Source organism: Scomber scombrus, chromosome 6 (genome assembly GCF_963691925.1).
Source record: "Scomber scombrus chromosome 6, fScoSco1.1, whole genome shotgun sequence".
NCBI classification, from domain to species: Eukaryota; Metazoa; Chordata; class Actinopteri; order Scombriformes; family Scombridae; genus Scomber; species Scomber scombrus.
In genome coordinates, this window is record NC_084975.1 from 31,592,523 (window position 1) to 31,612,075 (window position 19,553).

Sequence of the window (19,553 nt, forward strand, 5' to 3'; positions counted from 1 at the left end):
ACTTACACACACAAAAGTGTGTGTGTGTGTGTGTGAGTGTGTGTGGCATGATAATGTTAATCCTGATCGAATTAATGCTGCGTAATGAATATTTAGCCAAAGTTGCCATGACGACAAGTACACAGTAGGGAGTGTCCAAAATAGCAACAACAACAACAAAGTCAGCTTTCTTCTTAATAAAGTATGATCAAATATACTTTAAAAAGGCTAATTAGTAATAAAAGGTCTCTAAAGGTCAGGATGGAGTTACAGCAGCTATTCATAGATAGATAGATAGATAGATAGATAGATAGATAGATAGATAGATAGATAGATAGATAGATAGATAGATAGATAGATAGATAGATAGATATTTTATTTATCCCCTTGGGGAAATTCAGATATCCAGTAGCACACACACACACATACATAAATAAATAAATAAGTACATATAAACAAAGACCGTAAAGTTAAAAAACGAGGGTAAGAGCAAATTAAAAAGCAGCCTAAAAACTCAATAAATATGTAACAAAGTTGCAGTGTGATTGTGTGACACAGTTAAGATGAGGAAAAATATTGCACCACTAACTTGGTGTGTATCGTTCTCAATAAGTAATATCTAAATATTCACCAGCTCACGTTGAATCAGACTGCACCATTAGAATGTGCCTTTAGTACCTTTTTAGTATGTGTGAATGTGTGAAGGATTTGCTAGGAAACATCTGTCTATGTAAACAGGAAGTCACTACAGCATCAGCTTAGCTGTAACACTAACAAATACATGAAGCCAAGTCTTATATTTAACTGAAGTGCTAATCCTGTGTCAGTGTAGGTATGACTCTGTTTTGTTTATATCTGTATACATGGAGATATATGGGTCAATGATGTGACTATGACATTTTCAGTCTAACTGCATTTTTTTCAGTTAGAAAAAGGTTTAAATTGATTAAAAAAAATACCATATATATGTAGTACCTTTCCTTTATATGAAATCACTTTAACTTTTCAAAAACCACAAGTTATTAGTATTTTTTCTGTTATTTAAAGTGACAAAACATCATGTGGTGCGACCAATAAAACCAATAACTGTATTAAATTCAGAGTAAAATATCACTTTTAATATTAACCACTGATACAGTATGCTTAACTGAATTGTATTTTTACATTTTTTTTAATCATTTTTAAGCAATTTACAGGAAAAATAAGTCTTACATACATTTAAGAAGGCAACTGTGACATAATAGAACATAAATATGAGATTATTATTTACAAAAACTTAAAGGACATGCAAATAATTTGTTTCGAAACACTTAAATTCATTAATTTTAAGATAGATCACGGTCGCACCACATGACTTTTTTAAGGTCAGTTCTAATTCATCGAGATTGAAAAACACATAAAACACCTAATTTACTATTTTAATATGTATTTATGTGTACTCAACCTTTCTTAATGTTTGAATTACTGCAATAGATATTCCCATATTTATTATTTTTAAATAAATCCTTATACGTCATTGACCCATATGTGTGTATCAGAGTTGTAAGTATTTACTGTATGTAATGAAGATTAGGGTCATCTAATAACTTTATTTGGTTATTTAGTCTTTACACTTGATAGTTAGTTATACGTAACTAAATCTTCACAGTTTAATGATGCATATGTAGTGAAAGTCTGTCATGATGATGGTTAAATGAGTGGATCCTGCATTAAACAGCATGTTGATCAAGTGGAAGGTCAGATGTATCATATTCCATATGAACTGAACTGCTCCTATATGCGCTGTTTTTTCAGTCAACCAGTATTCCACCTGAAGGTAGTAGCTTTTACAAACCGGCGTGTGCAGTGTGGCTAGTTTTGATTTATGAATGCATAAATGTGTTTATTTCTAAACAGACAGGAATGTATAAACCACAGTTTGTAGGTTTTAAGTGGAGTTGGATGCTGGGGCTGTTTCTTGGTGGACAACAGCTGGATGCAGTGAGTGATTACAGCTTCCTGGAAGTCATCACAGTGTGTTTGTACAAGCACAATGATACCATAATTGTTAGAAACCAAAAGCAAAACCTCACTGACAGTATCAGGCAGAGAAGCTGCACACAAGTATCCATCAGGAAAATCCTTCTGGTATATCATGTCCTTTATACCACCAGTTGTTGTTTGGACATTTCTTCTTGTGCACCAATGAAACAAACAAGACTCGGGCCAGAGACAGAGTGCATCCAGTCTTTAGGCTAATCCAGACTCACCAGATCCAGACTGCAGCTCTGCACTGAACACACAGACAGGAGATGGACACTGTATATCACATCATATTTTTCTTCTGTCCAGGCAGCCACATGTTAGCACACTATAAAAAACAACTTGTTTAATTTGCTAAAAACAAGTATTCAGTCAAAGTAAACACAACAGCTGCTTTTGTTAAGGTTAAGGTATTATTGTTCCATCATAGCAACATAACAATAAAACCAGACTGATATTAAAGCAAAAACCATCATGTGTCAGACCCTCGGCCCTTCCTGGAAGTGAGCTAGAATAGCCGTACAGTAAATTGTGAGGGGTTATTCCAGTGACTCAGTATAGCCATACACTGGACTAGCCTTCTTCCTGACCCCCTGATCCCTCCAGGATGTTACTCCCTTCTGGGTTTCCTTCTTCCAAAGACAGTAATGCGAGGGGAGTGCGGGAAGGGCTCTGGGTTATGAAACAGAAATGCATGTATAACCAAGCAGTGAATGAAATCGTGGCATTGTGAGGGGAGGAAACCATTAACATGAGATGAAACATAAACGATCCCAATAGGAATACAAAGCACTGGCCTATTGTTCACCTTGTTTCATATTGCAGTTGTTGGTGGTGAGATTTCACCAAGAATAGCTTTTTATCCCAGAGGACACTTCATCATGTCACTAGTTCATCCTAAACCTTTGCCAACATCAGCTTTAAACTTGAATCACTTCAATGCAACAGTCAAAACCTTGTTGCTTCTTGCACATCAAAGACATCGTTACAGGAAATGGAAAAAAACACATTCATTTGCTCATTCATCAAGATTTGTGATGATTCTTCCCAAATTTAGCAGTCATGTATATATTTATGTATACATGTAAGCTAAACATTTTAGCCACTTACGTATTAACTCTAGTATCCCCCCCTTTGGTTGCACTTTTCTGCCTTATGGTCCAAAATGGTCCAACCCATCTTGGTAGATACCCCATTGGATGATACATGTCTGGATGCACATAATAGTTTTTTTTGGTTGTTTTATGGTGATCCTAATGAAGGCCACGAACCAAAATGCATTGGTCTATTAATAAAGTTGTTCTATGTGACGAGTTTTGGCGATTTTAGACATTTTTTCTCTTCTCCGTGCACCTTTGCAGTAGGTGAAATTATGCCTGAAACCTGGACTCTACTTCTATAAATCAGAAATGAGCTTTCGACTAATGAAATCTGTGTCTGTATTAGGGATGGGTATCTTAACTTGATACCTTTTTAAGGTATCGACCGAAATAAATCGATACCAAGTAGTATGGAAACGTCTCTCTTCCAGCGATACTTTTAATTGATCATTTTTGCACCCAGAACTAGAAAATAGGACTATTTGTATGGACTTGCTCACAGCCAATCAACGCAAGCATTCTTCAGCGTTATGTGATGGGTCCACTGCCACAGCAGCTACAACCCGTCTGTGGTGGTGAAGTCATGGTGAATTTGAGTTAGCATGCTTAACAGCTCAGCAGCCAAGATGTCACCTAAACACTCTAAAGTGTGTCTACACTACACACCCTTTACACTCAGTTGGTATCAGTATCACTTTAAGGGTACTTGGATTGATATTGGTGTCGTCATTTTTTAAATGATACCCAGCCTTAGTCTGTATTAATGAACAGGTGTTATTCTTTAGCTTACTCAGTCCTCGTCTCATTTAGTGAATGAGCTCAGTGTGCTGAGCTCTCCCATAACAACAAACATCCCCAGCAGACAAAAGTGAAAGACAGGAACAAGAAAGTTTTCACAAAGATTAAACACTATGATCTGACCTCAAACACACCACAGGTCAGTCAGTCCAACTCACCGTCACACTCATCACCTCACAGAGTCTGAGTCAAACCAAAACTTTCTCTTCTTTTTTGGTAAGAAGTATGAAAGTTCAGATATGATTACAGAGTCTGATATTCGGAAAAAAGAAAGTAAAGCCAAGCAAGAGTGCACAGTTTGATCTCAGACTTTAGTTATTATGGTGAGAAACATGCATTGGACTTTCAGGTGGGACCTGGTTCTAGAGCTGAAACACTTGTTGATTCATTGATGGACAGAAAATGAATCAGCAGCTATTTTGATAATAAATCCATCTTTAGAGTCATAGCAAAAATTATTCAAATGAGCTGTTTCATTTTTTCCAGTGTGTAGATTTGCTGTTTTTACTAGATACATTACCTTTATTACACATTTTTCATTTTCACTATTTTCAATTATTTTATAGATTCATTGATAGATCAAAACAGATTTGATGATAAAAATAATTCACAGCCTCAACAGCTTTTATAACTTAATAATCATCTATATTTTTATTCCTACAATCAGTCATTGAGTTTTTCTGTGCCTGTACTTTGTAGTTTTTTGCTGTTTTAATTGGACTCGTCTACTGTGAGACCTATCACTCAAACTTATCCTCAAGACTGGATCATTTCCCCAATTCAATTTCACCTTGTGTAATTTCTGACCAATAAGAATCCTTTTTTCCTCTTTTCTGCAGCTGCACAGACAGAATATTGTTGTTGACATTATATGCTGAGATAATAACTGATGCTTTAGTACTTTGTTCATAGAATCCTGGGGAACAGTGACTGATTCATGGCCTCTTCCCAAGAGTGCATCTCTTCCAGCAGACAGTCCCACACTGTTATTAATGATTATATCCTGCTAGACCTTGCACTCTCACTACAACAATATTAACCAAAGCTGCCTGAGCTACATGTGACTAACAGCTGAGTGCCAAGCTGTTGCTGTTGTAGTGTATCTGACAGACTGTTGGTTATTAGGTAGAGAAAGTACACCACACAGACTTAAATCAATATAATATCCATATCCTGATATTTTATAGATATCATCTTAGATTTTGAATATCATAATAAGATGATATGGAATACGTCTCTTTTTCCTGCTTTTAAAGTAAAAATGTCATTTTCTGAGCTTAACAGACTGTTCTATTATCTGCCTTCATCTATGAAGTCATTACATCCAAATTACTGATGATTATTTATCAAAAATCTTATTGCGTAAATATTTTGTGAAAGCACCAATAGTCATCCCTACAATAATGTCCATCTATGGATATCGAGGTATCTGGTTAAAAATATCGTGATATGTGATTCTGCCCGTATCGTCCAGCCCTACTTGTAGGTATTATTTGTTAGGGCTGATCCCAACCAAAGATTTTCCTAGTCAACTGGTAATAGTTTGAACCGTCATCACACGTTTATGATATGAACTGAAGTATTTAAATATATATTTTTGGGGGGCTGAGAAAGGATGTAATGAGACACATAGTTATCATGTTGCTACAGTACAGAGAAATACAAAACTGTGATAACGAGCCTTTAAAATCTACATAATTAGAAGTGCAAGTATGAAGCGAACCCGCTGGCAAACACAGTAAATGATTCAACCAGACAGGAACCTGAGTTACCTCTGCCAGTCCTGTGACTCAGTCACTTCAGCCCTGCCATCTCTCATTTTAGACATTTCCCAGCAGGAAAAGTTCCAAAGCTGACAGACACATTTCCAGAGGAATCTGTGCTGTTGTTATCACAGTGGACAAGGTCGCTGACTGAGTGATGAAGTTACAGCACCGATCGCTGAAGGCAGAGCAACAGTGTCGTTTCATTGGTCGCCTCGGGTGGGCGTCGGAACATGTCGCCACTTCCTGTATCTGTTGTTTTAAATTAAATGCCTTCTAGTGTTTCATACACAGTCCAGCTATATAACAGGTTTTGATCTTATTTTGACAAGGTTGATTTCTTTTTTTAACCTGCAACTAACCAACCAACGGACCAATGAAAACTGAGACTCTTCTTATCGACTCTTCTCAATGGTGGACTTATTATTTATATCATGATTTGTATGTGAAGTTTATTACCTGAAATTTGCTGTTAATGACATTTTGATCATGCAGTTTCCTGTTCAAGTAAAACAATATCCAATTCAATTCAGTTCAATGCCTTTATTGTCATTGCACATAGACACTATTAAAAAACTAGAATAAAACAATATAGGAATAAGAGCAGTAGTTAAATGCCAGTACATTGGAGGTGTAGTATTGCACAGTTGATGAGTTCATCATTTTAATGGCATGTGGGTAAAAACTGTTAATGGTTGTTGAAGTGTGAGATTTCCCGGACCTGTATCACCTTCCAGAGGGCAGCAGTGTGAAGTGTGTGTGCTCTGGATGGGTTTATCCTCCCTCAGCACATAACTTTCTGGACTAAAAACATGTGAAAAACACATTTTTGTAATGGGATTGTTTGGTTTCTGTGTCAGAATTCCAGCAGCGGCGGCTGTGGTCTGATGAGATTAATGTTTGAGATAAAAGTATTTGGTGTAAGAAAAGTACACACACCTGCTGTTGCTGTGTGTTGTACCTTTTGTATAGAGCAGATTTTAGAAAGTTGACGTAACTCATATCTGTCTATTTGTCTATTTAAATTGTACCTGAAACATTTGGACATCTCTTTATTAGAACTTTACTTTTATTTGGATAATTAATAAAAATGAATGAGATGTTTGGATCATCTCTTGCAGCTGTTGCTATCAGCAGTAATACATTGGTGTGTGTGTGTGTGTGTGAGGATGTACACAGTATAGGTGAACTTCTGGACTCAACTGTTATGAACTGATTATTTTTCTTGACACAGTGTGTTTTCCTTTTCCCGCTGTGTGTGTGTGTGTGTGTGTGTGTTCCTGGATCTGCCAGCCTGTCTGGATTTGACATTCCTTACATGACAGTAATACACACGCCCAATTTTCCCAGGGGTGCACACACACACACACACACACACACACACACACACACACACACACACACACACACACACACACACACACACACACACACACACACACACACACACACAAAGGTCCTCATATAAGAAGCACTCATAAGAAAAGATTTGTCCTGAAGTCGCATGTACGAGGGATTTAAATGAAGATTGAAGAGTCACATTCACCAATACACACGTGCTCCTACTGTTTCAGGGCTGCATCTGTGCGTGCGTGTGTGTGTGTGTGTGTGTGTGTGGTTGGTTGGTTGGGGGGCGGGCTTGCCTTGCCTTGCCTTGCCTTGCCTTGGCGCCTTGGAGCATCAGACAGTACCGGCTGACTCCGTTTGTTTTGCTCTTCTAAGAAAAATGAAATCTTAACTTTCCTTCTTCTTCTTCTTCTCCTTCACAGAGAAGATGAAAGAAATGAAGAAACTGATATGAGACAAAGATGAATGTTTTAAGTATCTGTAGTTGTCAGACACATATAATAACATTCTGAGCCTGTCAGTTTAATGGATGAATATTGATGTTACAGTATTGCCCCGTCAGATTACATTACAGCTTGTTTTGTGGCTGCTGGCTGAAGCACTCTCACTTAATACTGGACCAGTTTCAAAAGCGGTCGTCTCTATTAGTCACTTAGACACAAAAAGACGGTTAAATAGAGTGAAGGGCGAAAAATCCCTAAGTTTGGATCTTGTGACTGTATTCTATGAGGGTGAGTTAGTTGAGATTAAAAAGTCAGGATTCATGCTGTAGAGACTGTGAATATCCACAGATAGACTGACTGACCAAATAAACATCCTTATCCTCTGTAACCCTGCCAATGAAACCAACACAGTGTAAAGGAGAGCGGGGGTTGATGGTGTGCTGTATTTGGGGTCTCGGGGTCGGCAGCTTTTTTCCAGAACGGTCTGGGAGAGAGAGGCCAGAGAGTATCAGACAATAGGCGTGGTGTCACACGCTGGCTCACCACAGAGCCGTATGGAGGGCTGAGTGTGTGTGTGTGTGTGTGTGTGTGTGTGTGTGTGTGGCACGGAGCCACCAGTCCCAGTGTTTCCATGAGAGCATCAATAGCAGAGGAGATGGTGTGACTGGAATCTGTTGTTATCATTGGGCAGGACCGGAGCTCTGTTTGGATCAGGTAGGGAAAACACAAAAACACTGCGAATCACACACAAAACATGTGATGACTGACCTCAGCTGACAAGAGCTTCATCTGTCACCGCGTTCAACGGACACTTTCAGTTAGAAGCGTTAACCTGTGGGACCGATGGACGTGATGCTGAGTGATTATCTGATGGCAGTCTGATAACAAGGCTGGAGATTACAGTAGCACACTGTAGAGACGGGACAGCGGGGTGTAACAGAGGGAGTAATGTGCCGACTACCACTGGCCTGTCTGAGCTGGGAGTCTGACAGAGACACGGAGCCCTGTCAAGGTTGGTGTCGGTTGTAATTTAGGTGTGTAGGGTTGTAAAGTCCACAATGTGATGTGTAAAGGTTGAGAAGAGTCTGGAAAACATAACAGAAGCAGAAGATGACTAGTTTTAAGTTAGGAAGCTGTCGACATTAAATGCTGTTTGAGAACTCGAGGATTATAACCATTCAGATTCAGACACTTTAATGTCTGTTGTTTTAGTCAAAATTCATATACGATACATCCTCCTAAAAACAGAATAAAAATATAGAGCATAAATAACTGAATATAATACATGATATGGCTTATCTGGAATGGATATCCGCTATAAGTGAAGTATATTAGTATTATTTTAGTGTTTATTATATCAATAAAACTTTATTAATACAGCAGCTTTCATACAGGTGATTGTAGTTCAACGTGCTTCACAGCTGATTGACAAGCTGATAATAAGACAGAACAAGTGACGACATCAAGAAAAGGGAGAAAAATGATGAGGGAACAAAAATAAAGAACAAATTACAAAGAGAAAAATAAAATAATAAAAAAAATAAAGAATAAAAGGTTAAAATAGATTAAAAAGACAAAACAAAAGTAAAATGAAATAAAAGATCAGTTTAATAAAAGCTAGATTAAAACTAAGTTAAGAAAGATTAAAAGACAAAAGAAACATGAATAAAATAGATCAGAAGATAGAACTTGAAGATCATGATAATAATAATAATCAAATAAGATCAAATTAAGTATATATGTCACCTTGATGTGATGTCTATCATGTCTGAGTTGGAGGGAAACTACATGCTGAAGGAGGATCTGTGAGGCTTAATTCTATCTATCATCCAAATCTCTTTTCTTCATCATTATGTTTGTTGTTTTTCTTTATTTTTTTCATTTAGTATTTTTTGCCCAACAGTTTCCTCTCAGTAGTTTGAAGCAGCAGATCTGTGTGCAGGAACGTCCTGCCGAAACTAAAACTCCACACAAGCCAAGAACCAGATTAGCAAGTAGATCAGCCTCACTAGTCCCCGCTAAGTATGTGCTCTGAATTTTATGCTTGTTGTTTTTTTTGCGTGACTTTGATACCTACCAAAAGTGCTGACACGGTCTTTGCGGAAGCCGGCGAAGCTGTAGTTATATAATCGGCCGCCGCGTGCCGGTTCAAACACAAGACTCCTAACTGCACAAACACTTTATTACACGTTAAAAATCTTTTATCCGACGTTTCTTATTGAGCAGAAACCGAGTGAAGCCACATGCAGATTCCCCTTTTTTTCCATCATACAGACGGTGAACTGCTGTGACACAACGCAACGCCGTGTTTTTATCAGGAAATTAAAGAGGAAAGCGGTGCGAGTGCGACGGACCCCGTGTGACCCGGCTTTTCCACCAGGCTGTGTTTGTCCACCGAGCCACCGCTCACTGGCTCAGCTCACAGGCTTCTTCCTTTATCTCGCTCCCCTTCAGCTCCTCTGTCTGTGTGAGCACTTAAACTAGGTTAAGTCAACAAATGGTCCACCACAGAGTCCCCTGGCACACACACACACACACACACACACACACACACACAGATTCTCAATTATTTTCAAGGCTGTAAGTAGGTAACCCTATCACAGTTTTTTTTTATATTTTTACCACTGTTATTTTCAGCATATTTTACCCTTTGTTCAACCTTTTTACTCTATACTGGAAGATGTGTGTTCCCGTCATATTACCTTTATCACAGTTGAGCATCACGGTTAAGTAGTCTTCCCATCACTGGTGATTGAAGTCACCAGCAGAAATGACCTTTTCTGTGCAGCCCTCAGGACTATCTTCCTTTTGTTAAATTTCCTGTCAGGAGAGGCAGTTGCATCTGACTTCCTGTAGGATTGTGACATTTCCTGTGCTGTGGGAGGGGGGGGTTTGCTTGGCAGTCATCTTGCTAAGGGCCTTTCAGCTGTTTGAAGAAACAGGATGCAGGACACTGGATAGGCCGATAGCAAAACACTGGTTCAGCTGACTTCAGCCGTAATGAGAAAACTGAGCTTCAGGCGATGGAATTTAAATGGTTTCGTTTACAGACAAGACACAATTAAGGTTAAAGTGTCAAAATTATTTCAACCACAGAAACATGTTGTTTCTTAAGGAGACATGATGGGTGACATCAGGTATTCAGGTATATACCATATGGGTTTCAGTGGTTGTCATAGTGCTGCACTTTGGGAGTTAAAGGGCAGGTTCAACATTGTTCTAGTCTTAAACCAGCAGCCAGGTGTTCATATGAACAGTAAAGAGGTTTTCCTCTCTGTAATCATTCCTCCTGTTCATACTGACTATTAAAAGATCTCCTTCAAATGTGCTTTCAATGGAAGTGATGGAGGACTAAATCCACAGTGTGTCCACACAGTCATTTAAAAGTAGATGATCAGCTTCTATTCTATTCATCAGTGTGAGTTAGTCATATCAAGTGATATCTGACACATTTACAGTCTTTTTGGCATCAAATTCCCTCTTAGTGTTTCCCTGTTGAGCTGTGGTGGAAGTATAGTAACTAAAAGAGGGACTTTGGCCAAGTCATCCAACATGTGTCACAATTATTTATAACTGAATATTAACTGAAAACTAAAATATTACTTTTAAACTGCTAAATAGCTTTTAACATGACTGAAGATAACTTTAGGCAGTAAGTAGTGACTTCAGTGTTTTTATTGGCTGGCACCAGGACTATGGCAGATAGTATTAACAAATTGAACCATATGTGACCTCATCAGGCAACCAAATAAAACAGGCTTTAGCTTAGAGTAGAATAAATTGGTAGCAATACAACTAATATCATAAACATCATTTATTAGCCTGGGCTGGACACTTGAAGTTTAAAAGCTGATATTGCTTCATAAGCTTTTGTGTTGATAAAATTCATGGGAACTCATATCAGTCAAATCGGTTTCCACATTATTGTCCTCTGTGTGGTTTCTATGGTTACTATACAGTTGTGAAGTGGCAGGAACTGTTTTGGACATTCCTGCTTCCTGAAGCTGAAGTCTGGTTCATTTCTCCTACTGACGATGTTACATGACAACATTCGTAGCTGCAGCAGCACAGCAGGAAGAGCCGTTTGTCTACTAATCGCTGAGTTGGCGCTTCAAGCTCAAGTTTGCTTGAGCAATACACTTAACTCCTGATTGTTCTGGATGCTTATGCAGCACCTTGTGTGATGGCATTGATAGAAGGGTTATACGCAGTTCATTAACTTCAGCAGCTTGGATGGACGTGCAACTCTGCAGTCCAAAAGATAAACAGCTGTGTTACAAAACATCATTTCAAATTTGATCCATTAATAAATTTGAAATTTGAAACATCTGGTTAGGCCTGTCATGATAACTACTTTTATTGGACGATATATTGTCTCAGAAATAATCACGATAAACAATATTATTGTCATCCATATGTCACATCATTTTATACCACTGATATAATGATAATATAAGACCATAATAATGAAACATGACATGATTAGCCTCTTAGCTGCTAATGTAAAGTGTGGCAATATTTTTAAAAAATGAAGCCCATATATAGACATGATGATGTCGATAATTACGTTATTGTACGATAAGACGATGATTATTGTGACAGGTCGACATCTAGTTCTTCCAAAAAAGTTAGAAATACAAACCTGTGTACATAAAAGATTTGATGTACACTTTAACTACAATTCCCAACATGCATTTCTGGAGAAAAATTCAGTTACATGCATCACTTCTGGCAGGTGGAAGCAAAACAATGGTTGATGTTGAAACTGATTTTACAGCATTATGATTTATTTTAAATACATTCAATAACTACAATGCTGCGTTATGTCCTTATTGGCTGCTTCATCTGAAGGAATTATTCTAACTGGCCATAAAGATAAACCTTCAGGAGATTATGGTATGTCTATATGAAGTAACACTGAGGATTGAAATGGGAGTACAGAATGGGGAGAAACATTTTTGACTTGATGGAGCTTAAAGAAATCATCAAAGTCATCACAGTTGATCATGTATAGAACACGAATGTCAGTATAAAACTTCCTGGAAATCATCCAATATCAAGACATTTTACTTAAAAACTATGAAGCCCAATTCATTCAGAGTGGTGCTTGTGCTGCTATCATGGTTATAAACACAGCACTGCTCACTAGTATCAGAGGGATGATCTGGCTCCTGTGTTGGGGAATGGAAACATCATAGGTTACACAATCATGATGAGGAGTTGATGCTGGTTAGGAGGAATGTAAACAGTCTGTGCTAGCAGGGTTATTCACTGTGTTGTGTCTGACATCACTGTCTGTCTGCTCTCTGTCTGTCTGTCTGTCTGTCTGTCTGCTCTCTGTCTGTCTGCTCTCTGTCTGTCTGCTCTGTCTGTCTGCTATCTGTCTGTCTGCTGTCTGTCTGTCTGCTCTCTGTCTGTCTGCTCTCTGTCTGTCTGCTCTCTGTCTGTCTGTCTGCTCTCTGTCTGTCTGCTGTCTGTCTGTCTGCTCTCTGTCTGTCTGCTCTCTGTCTGTCTGTCTGCTCTCTGTCTGTCTGCTATCTGTCTGTCTGCTGTCTGTCTGTCTGCTATCTGTCTGTCTGCTCTCTGTCTGTCTGTCTGCTCTCTGTCTGTCTGCTATCTGTCTGCCTGACTCAGTCTTGAGAAACTCTTGTGAACCTAGGAGCTCATTATGACCAGGATGCATAACACTGCATATATACTGGTAGCCAATCATGGTCCAGTTTGATACATACGTTTGATATGGAATAGATGAAGAAAGAATGGACTTTTTAGTGATGTAGTAGAGGTCATGTGTTAACTATTAGACTGAAACTTTGCAGTCATGATATTATTTCTTCTATCATGTGTGGAGCTTTATTACTCATATGATTCATCTTTCATTTCTGGTGCTCTGATGCAGAGGACACACTCACTCCTGCACTATTACACCAGATTTACAACAATATTAAAAATGTAATATGAAAATAAAAAATAAATAAAATGAAATATATTTTTGTTTGGCACAAGTTAAGGTGGGTCGACTGCCCAAATTCTGTAAATGTGAAACACTGTTATATGCAGTGTTGGAGTCTAATATGAGAATGTAATGTTTCATTACTGAATCTGAATATATGAAGTTTGAATCCCTTATCAAATATATCCGGCTTCAGAATAAGATATGAAATGCTGATATAATATAGCTGATTCACAACTATGATGTCATGAAAGTTGAACTCATGTTTTGCAGTTACAGCTGATTGAATCTTTTACCTGTAATGTTTAGTTCATTGCTCTTTGCTTATACAAACAAAGGGTGAAGGTACACGTATAAGAGATTAATCGACTCAAGGAATTTGAACTGGAAATGAATCTAAATCTTAACCAGCTTTTAGAGCCCAGCATTAATCACATCACCTTTAAGACCAGAGACTGCGTGAAACTCCTCCACTCTCACATCATATTCAGTACTGCATGTATTCACGTTATCATAAAGTCCTTTCAGTTTCAGGTTCCTTTTCAGTCTCTTGAAATCGTGACCACACCTAAACATTTCAGCTGGGTGTGTGCTGCTGTGTACTTTTATACCACGCGACACCACAGCTGTGTGTATGTTGTCATTACTTATTAGCAGAGCGAGCAGATTAGCATGAGAAGACAAAGCCTGCAAAAATATCTACAAATGCATCACGGCGTTATGTATTACAGTATTTTGCCAGTGCATCACTTTTTGTTTGTCACACCTGTAATACACATACTGTCTGTGGTGTCTCACTGTTAGAGGATGAGACACTTTGACTTGCTCAGTCTCATGACAAAGTATAATTACTATCTCCCCTGTAATAATGATACACGGTCATATTGTTACCGACACATTAAAGCAGGTCCACGAAACACTTGCGGTTGTCTGTGGAAGTGTTACACACGTGTGCAGTCTGTGCTAAAAGCGCCTTAAATTGTGTGTTTCACGTGGATGTCCGTGTGTATAAACAGATGATGTCATTCTATGGAGTCTCATGGCTGCACAGACGTATAACATATAATCCTGACTTTATGACCTGGACCAAACAAGAGCTAATTAGTGACCATTTAGAAAAAGCCTCACCTCTAAAGGGAGGAGATTGTCTGAATTGCTCTACAAATCCAGTCGTTTTCACCAGATGTTATTGTTAATTCTTCACTTAACAAAGCTTCAAGACCACCCAATCTCTCTCAGATCTACATTTTCTCATTGCCTTCTATGTGTGTGTGTGTGTGAGAGTGTGTCTACTTTGACAAAAAAAGACTCCATCCACTTGACCTTGTTACAATGAGGAAGAGAAAATGAGAAATCCTTTACATTATATGATCTGGTGCTGTACAGAACAATCAAAACAGTTCGATTAAACATGTACCTGACACCCATCTCCACCTAGTGTTCACTCATATTAATACGTTATGTGGTTAATGATAGCTGATCACATGGTCTTTGTGTTTAGATCTGGTATAGATAAGCGCTCTTGTTTATTCTTAGTTCTCCTTTGCAGCTTTCAGTCTGAGATAGCAGGAAGAGTCAGATCCCCTCAAGAAGTGTTCTGACCTATCAGATCACAGCCTGATTTGCAATATGTTCTGTGTGCATTTACACCAAACCGTCATGTATGTGTTTGTTTTCTGCTTGTTACAACGGTTAGTCATAAGAATAAATAGTTCATAAGTAGAAGTTGCAGGAAATGTGATGTAACATTATTACTGTATCAGAGCAGATTACAAATATTAGTGTTTGTACAGTATGTATAGTTATATGTATACCTCTGGATAACACAGTGAGACCAGGTTTATATGTTATGACGGTTGTTTCTTCTCTTCTCTGTGCAGGGAGTCCATCCCGAACTCTCTCCACCATGTCGCTGTCTGTTCGGCCTGTCAGACGCCTCACCTCCAGATCCATCACTAGGAGCCAGAGCTTCACTGGAGTCAACACCTACGACAAGCCCTACAGGTACACACCCACAGACACACACACACACAGACACACACACACCCACATGCACGCACAGGGAGGCAAGGAAGTACACACTTGACAGGACATCCTGTGAGGTGGAGCTCTAAAGACAGACAGTCTGACTGTGTGTGTGTGTGTGTGTGTGTGTGTGTGTGTGTGTGTGTGTGTGTGTGTGTGTGTGTGTGTGTGTGTGTGTGTGTGTGTGTGTGTGTGTGTGTGTGTGTGTGTGTGTGTGTGTGTGTGTGTGTTTATACACAGTGGAAATTGAGCAATCAGGGATCTTTAGCTCTAATACGTATTAGTATAATTTAAAATAACATCACAGTTACATGTTCTGCCTATTATTATTATTATTATTATTTTTATTATTATTATCAGCTTCATTCTGTTTTTACACAGGAATGATTCATATGTTGGTTTATATATACACACAAACGGATGAGTATTTTGGATGTGTCTTGCATCCTAACATGGACATCTTCAGAGGACAGTGGGACATGTTTTCACTCTCTATCTTGTAGCTGATTTGCAGGCCAGCTGTGACACAGATATGATGAACATGATGATTACTTGATGTCAGTGTTGTTTACATTACGACCGTGACCTCAAACAAGTTCACAACTCTCCACCACACACACCAAAGTGTTCATTAATATCACTTTATCTTGTTACATCACACAACAACATACTTCTAACATCATTAGGCATATTGAGAAAACTAGTTCCTGTCATATACTTAACATCTTCTAAATATACAGGATCAGATTTGTTTCATAATCATTGAAAACAATGCACAGCCTTCTAATCATAAATATGAAATGATTTTCTTTTTATTGCCTAATCCTAAACATGTAATAAAACAGAAACCATAAAAAACAGTCATTGACAATATTTCCAGCTGATGGAGGCTACAGTGTTTTAAATATATATAGTTATATCTTAACAATATATGGTTCATGTTTAAGAGGACACAAACTTAACTTACAACGAGTTGTTTTATTGAGATAATATAAGTATAAGAAGGTTTTTAGTGGGATAAGTTAGTATTAGTAATTGTATAATAAGAAAGTAATGTGATGAAGGGATGTGTTTTTATAATATCAAATTCTTGTTAAAAAAAGAATAATTTCTTATGTAGTAATAATGACAAAAATATGACATTATATAGTAAAAAAATGTCATTATAATGTATTGAGGATCTTCTAATCCTCTAATCTCATCACAGTTTGAGCTACACTTATTCATTCATTTATTTATGTATTTATTTATTTTTGGAGACAGAATTATATTACTGTACAAAACGACTCTAACATTATATAATAATAACATTAGAAGGGGATGTCACTGTCAGTAGAGTGAATAATGTGAGAACATGTTGCATGTTGCAGGAACCTCTCAGTGTTCAGCACTCCAGGTCTCAGCAGGAAGCCCAGCAGAGCCAGCAGGATGTTTACTACGTCCAACAAATCCAACCCGCCTCCTAAAGTCCCTCAACCAGAGCGGGTGGACGAGGTCTACGAGGCTCTGAAGACAGGCCTCCAGTAAGTACACACACACACACACAGGCGCTCATACACACAGATTGCAACATTTTCACTGATGGTCTTTATGATGAAATTGTGAATTAAATAAAGAAAAAAAAAAGAGAATATGTCCACTCAAGATTCAAAAGACTTTATTTCCATTTGCACAAGCACAGGTACATGCACATTATTATTCTTACACACCAGGTAGGAAAAGGAGCTAATTTATAAAAGATTTAGATTAAATTGAAAGTTATTTTGAAGGAGTAGCGAGGTCTGACAGATGAAATGTGCAACACTTATTTACAGCATCCCACAATTATTTACAGAAGTAGTGAAGTACTGGAGCAACAGCTAGAAGCAGGTGTTGCTCATTAAGACACAACAGATATTTTACCACAGTGCAGCATCATGTTATACTAGCATATAAATAAAGAGTTTAGATAAATAAGCATAAACAAGCAAGACTTCCAGATGAAGTTAATTCAAGGAGGTAATTAAGACAAAGGTAAATATCTGAAAACAGTGAGTTGTGTGATGAGTAATGACGTGTGTGTGTGTGTGTGTGTGTTTTCTCTCTCAGGTCATATCTGCAGGTTCATCAGATGGACTTGGAAAATCTCAGTAGACAGATGAAAGAATCAAAGAGGAACTCCAGACTGGTATGTTCTCATATGTTACTGTTTATAATCTAGGGCTGCACGATATGGACAAATGATTGTAACTCGTTATTGAAGCCAAATATCTAGATATCAATACAATATATGATATGACTATGATTTTCAATGCAGTGACTCAGCCAAACAGACCGATAACTGTCTTAAGCTGCATTGAAGCCCATAAGGTGCTAAAATAAGACAAGACATGAACAATTTCTTTGATATGGTCCATATGGTTGCACGTTCATATCTAGATATAGATACGTTAAGGATATATGGTTCAGCCCTATTGTGATCCTGGATTGCAGGTTGTTACACTTTTCATCATGGCTTTATGACTTTCATTCATTTTGGAAACATTCAAATGAGTTTATTCTTGATTTGATATAGTAGCAGTCATACTTAAAGTCCCACTGGACCACCATTGGCCTTTGTTGTTGAAAAATGTAAAGCCAGCAGACACATAGAATGTAATCATAGACATTATCAAGAGTAAATGTTAACTTCCTGTATTTGAAAGGTTGCCATTTGACTCTGTTTATTTGACTGTAAGCCGAGGGGTCAGTGTATCCTTGAACACGCCCACTTTAAAAAAAAGAAAGAAAAAATAACTAAAGATATTTATTGCAGAAGAAGAATTTGGAAAAGAAAAAAACAAACAATCTGTGGGCTTTCACATGGTTTCATTCTGTGAGGCTCCTCGTGTCTTTATGAGTAGGATTTGGAAACATGAAAATATTCTGCCAAAGCAAATGATCACTTACCATAAACCATAAGGGCCTGAAGTTGAACATGTTTATATTCTTCTAAATCTCTCTGACTTGTTTTCTGCCCTGTGGAGGTCACACTGTCTGTTTATGACTCACATGGCAGGTCCAGACTGCTTGTAAATTTAATTTGTACCTCAGAGAAACTTCAGAGTGGTAGAAGGTAACAGAATGTGACAAATTCTCTTACATTTCTGAAACGTGCTTTTCTTGCACGAGGCCCACTGTGCTGCCACTTGATTAAAATCACGTGTATCATCGTGTGTGAGAGATTGTGCTGACTTGATGTTTCCTGCCTCCACAGGGTTTCCTGTATGAACTGGACAAGGTGAGTACACTATGGAACACTACAGCATATTTAACTGACATATTCTGAGTATTGGTCAGTTGTTTTTTTGTCTAGTCGGGTTAGATCTGACCATGCTTTTTTTTTTCCACAGCAAGTGAAGATGACTGAGAGGTACATCAGACGACTAGAGTTCCACCTCAGCAAGGTAACACCCCCATGATGTCAGTCACACATCACTCTGCCTTTTATTTGAAGTTTGGTGAATTAAGGAAATGTCACAGCGATGTGTTAATGAGTGAACTCGACTTGACTGATTTGAGTTTTTTTAATTCATGTTGACCTTTTGCTCTCGCCTGACATTTTAATTTAGTTGTGGAATTCATCCTTGGTGAAAGTCTACTTGTGTTTTTCCTTGTTTTTTAAGTTTTCATTATTTTTGAGACTCTATCATTTTCAAAATGACATGCCAGCAACTCAGACAACTGAGACTGTAAATCATAGTCATTAAGGAGGCGGCACAACGTCCTCATCTTGAACTGAGTACCAATTAACAGTGTGTATCAGCTGCAGTCTGACAATCAGCATTGTAATCATTTGGTTTTCAAGTCAACATACTGCAGATTAAAATGCTCTACTGTAAATCCAAAAAGAGATTTAAAGATTAAAGCATGGTATGGTGGCTAAGTGGTTAGCGATGTTACCTCACAGAAAGAAGATCCACAGCCCCAACGCTGCCTGTCTCAGTTTGCATGTTGTCCCTGTATTTGCGTTTCTACCAGCTGCTTTGGTTTACTCCCACCGTCAAAGACATGTATGCTAAAGGTTAAATAGGCCTGTCGTGATAACTACTTTAGTTGGACGATATATATTGTCTCACAAATAATCATGATATTATTGTCACGT

The 19,553-nt window shown here is 38.0% G+C and overlaps 1 protein-coding gene across 2 annotated transcripts in view; it reads left to right on the forward strand.

Annotated features, from left to right (window-relative positions):
- Window positions 1–19,553, forward strand: part of ripor1 (RHO family interacting cell polarization regulator 1) — a 69,158-nt gene that overhangs the window by 24,499 nt on the left and 25,106 nt on the right. For both annotated transcript variants that reach the window (XM_062420289.1, XM_062420288.1), the window contains exons 2-6: window positions 15,286–15,409; window positions 16,801–16,953; window positions 17,519–17,597; window positions 18,666–18,689; window positions 18,802–18,855. In XM_062420289.1, coding sequence (XP_062276273.1) covers window positions 15,312–15,409; window positions 16,801–16,953; window positions 17,519–17,597; window positions 18,666–18,689; window positions 18,802–18,855 — 408 coding nt within the window. In that variant the 5' untranslated portion in view covers window positions 15,286–15,311. The remainder of the gene's footprint in view (window positions 1–15,285; window positions 15,410–16,800; window positions 16,954–17,518; window positions 17,598–18,665; window positions 18,690–18,801; window positions 18,856–19,553) is intronic.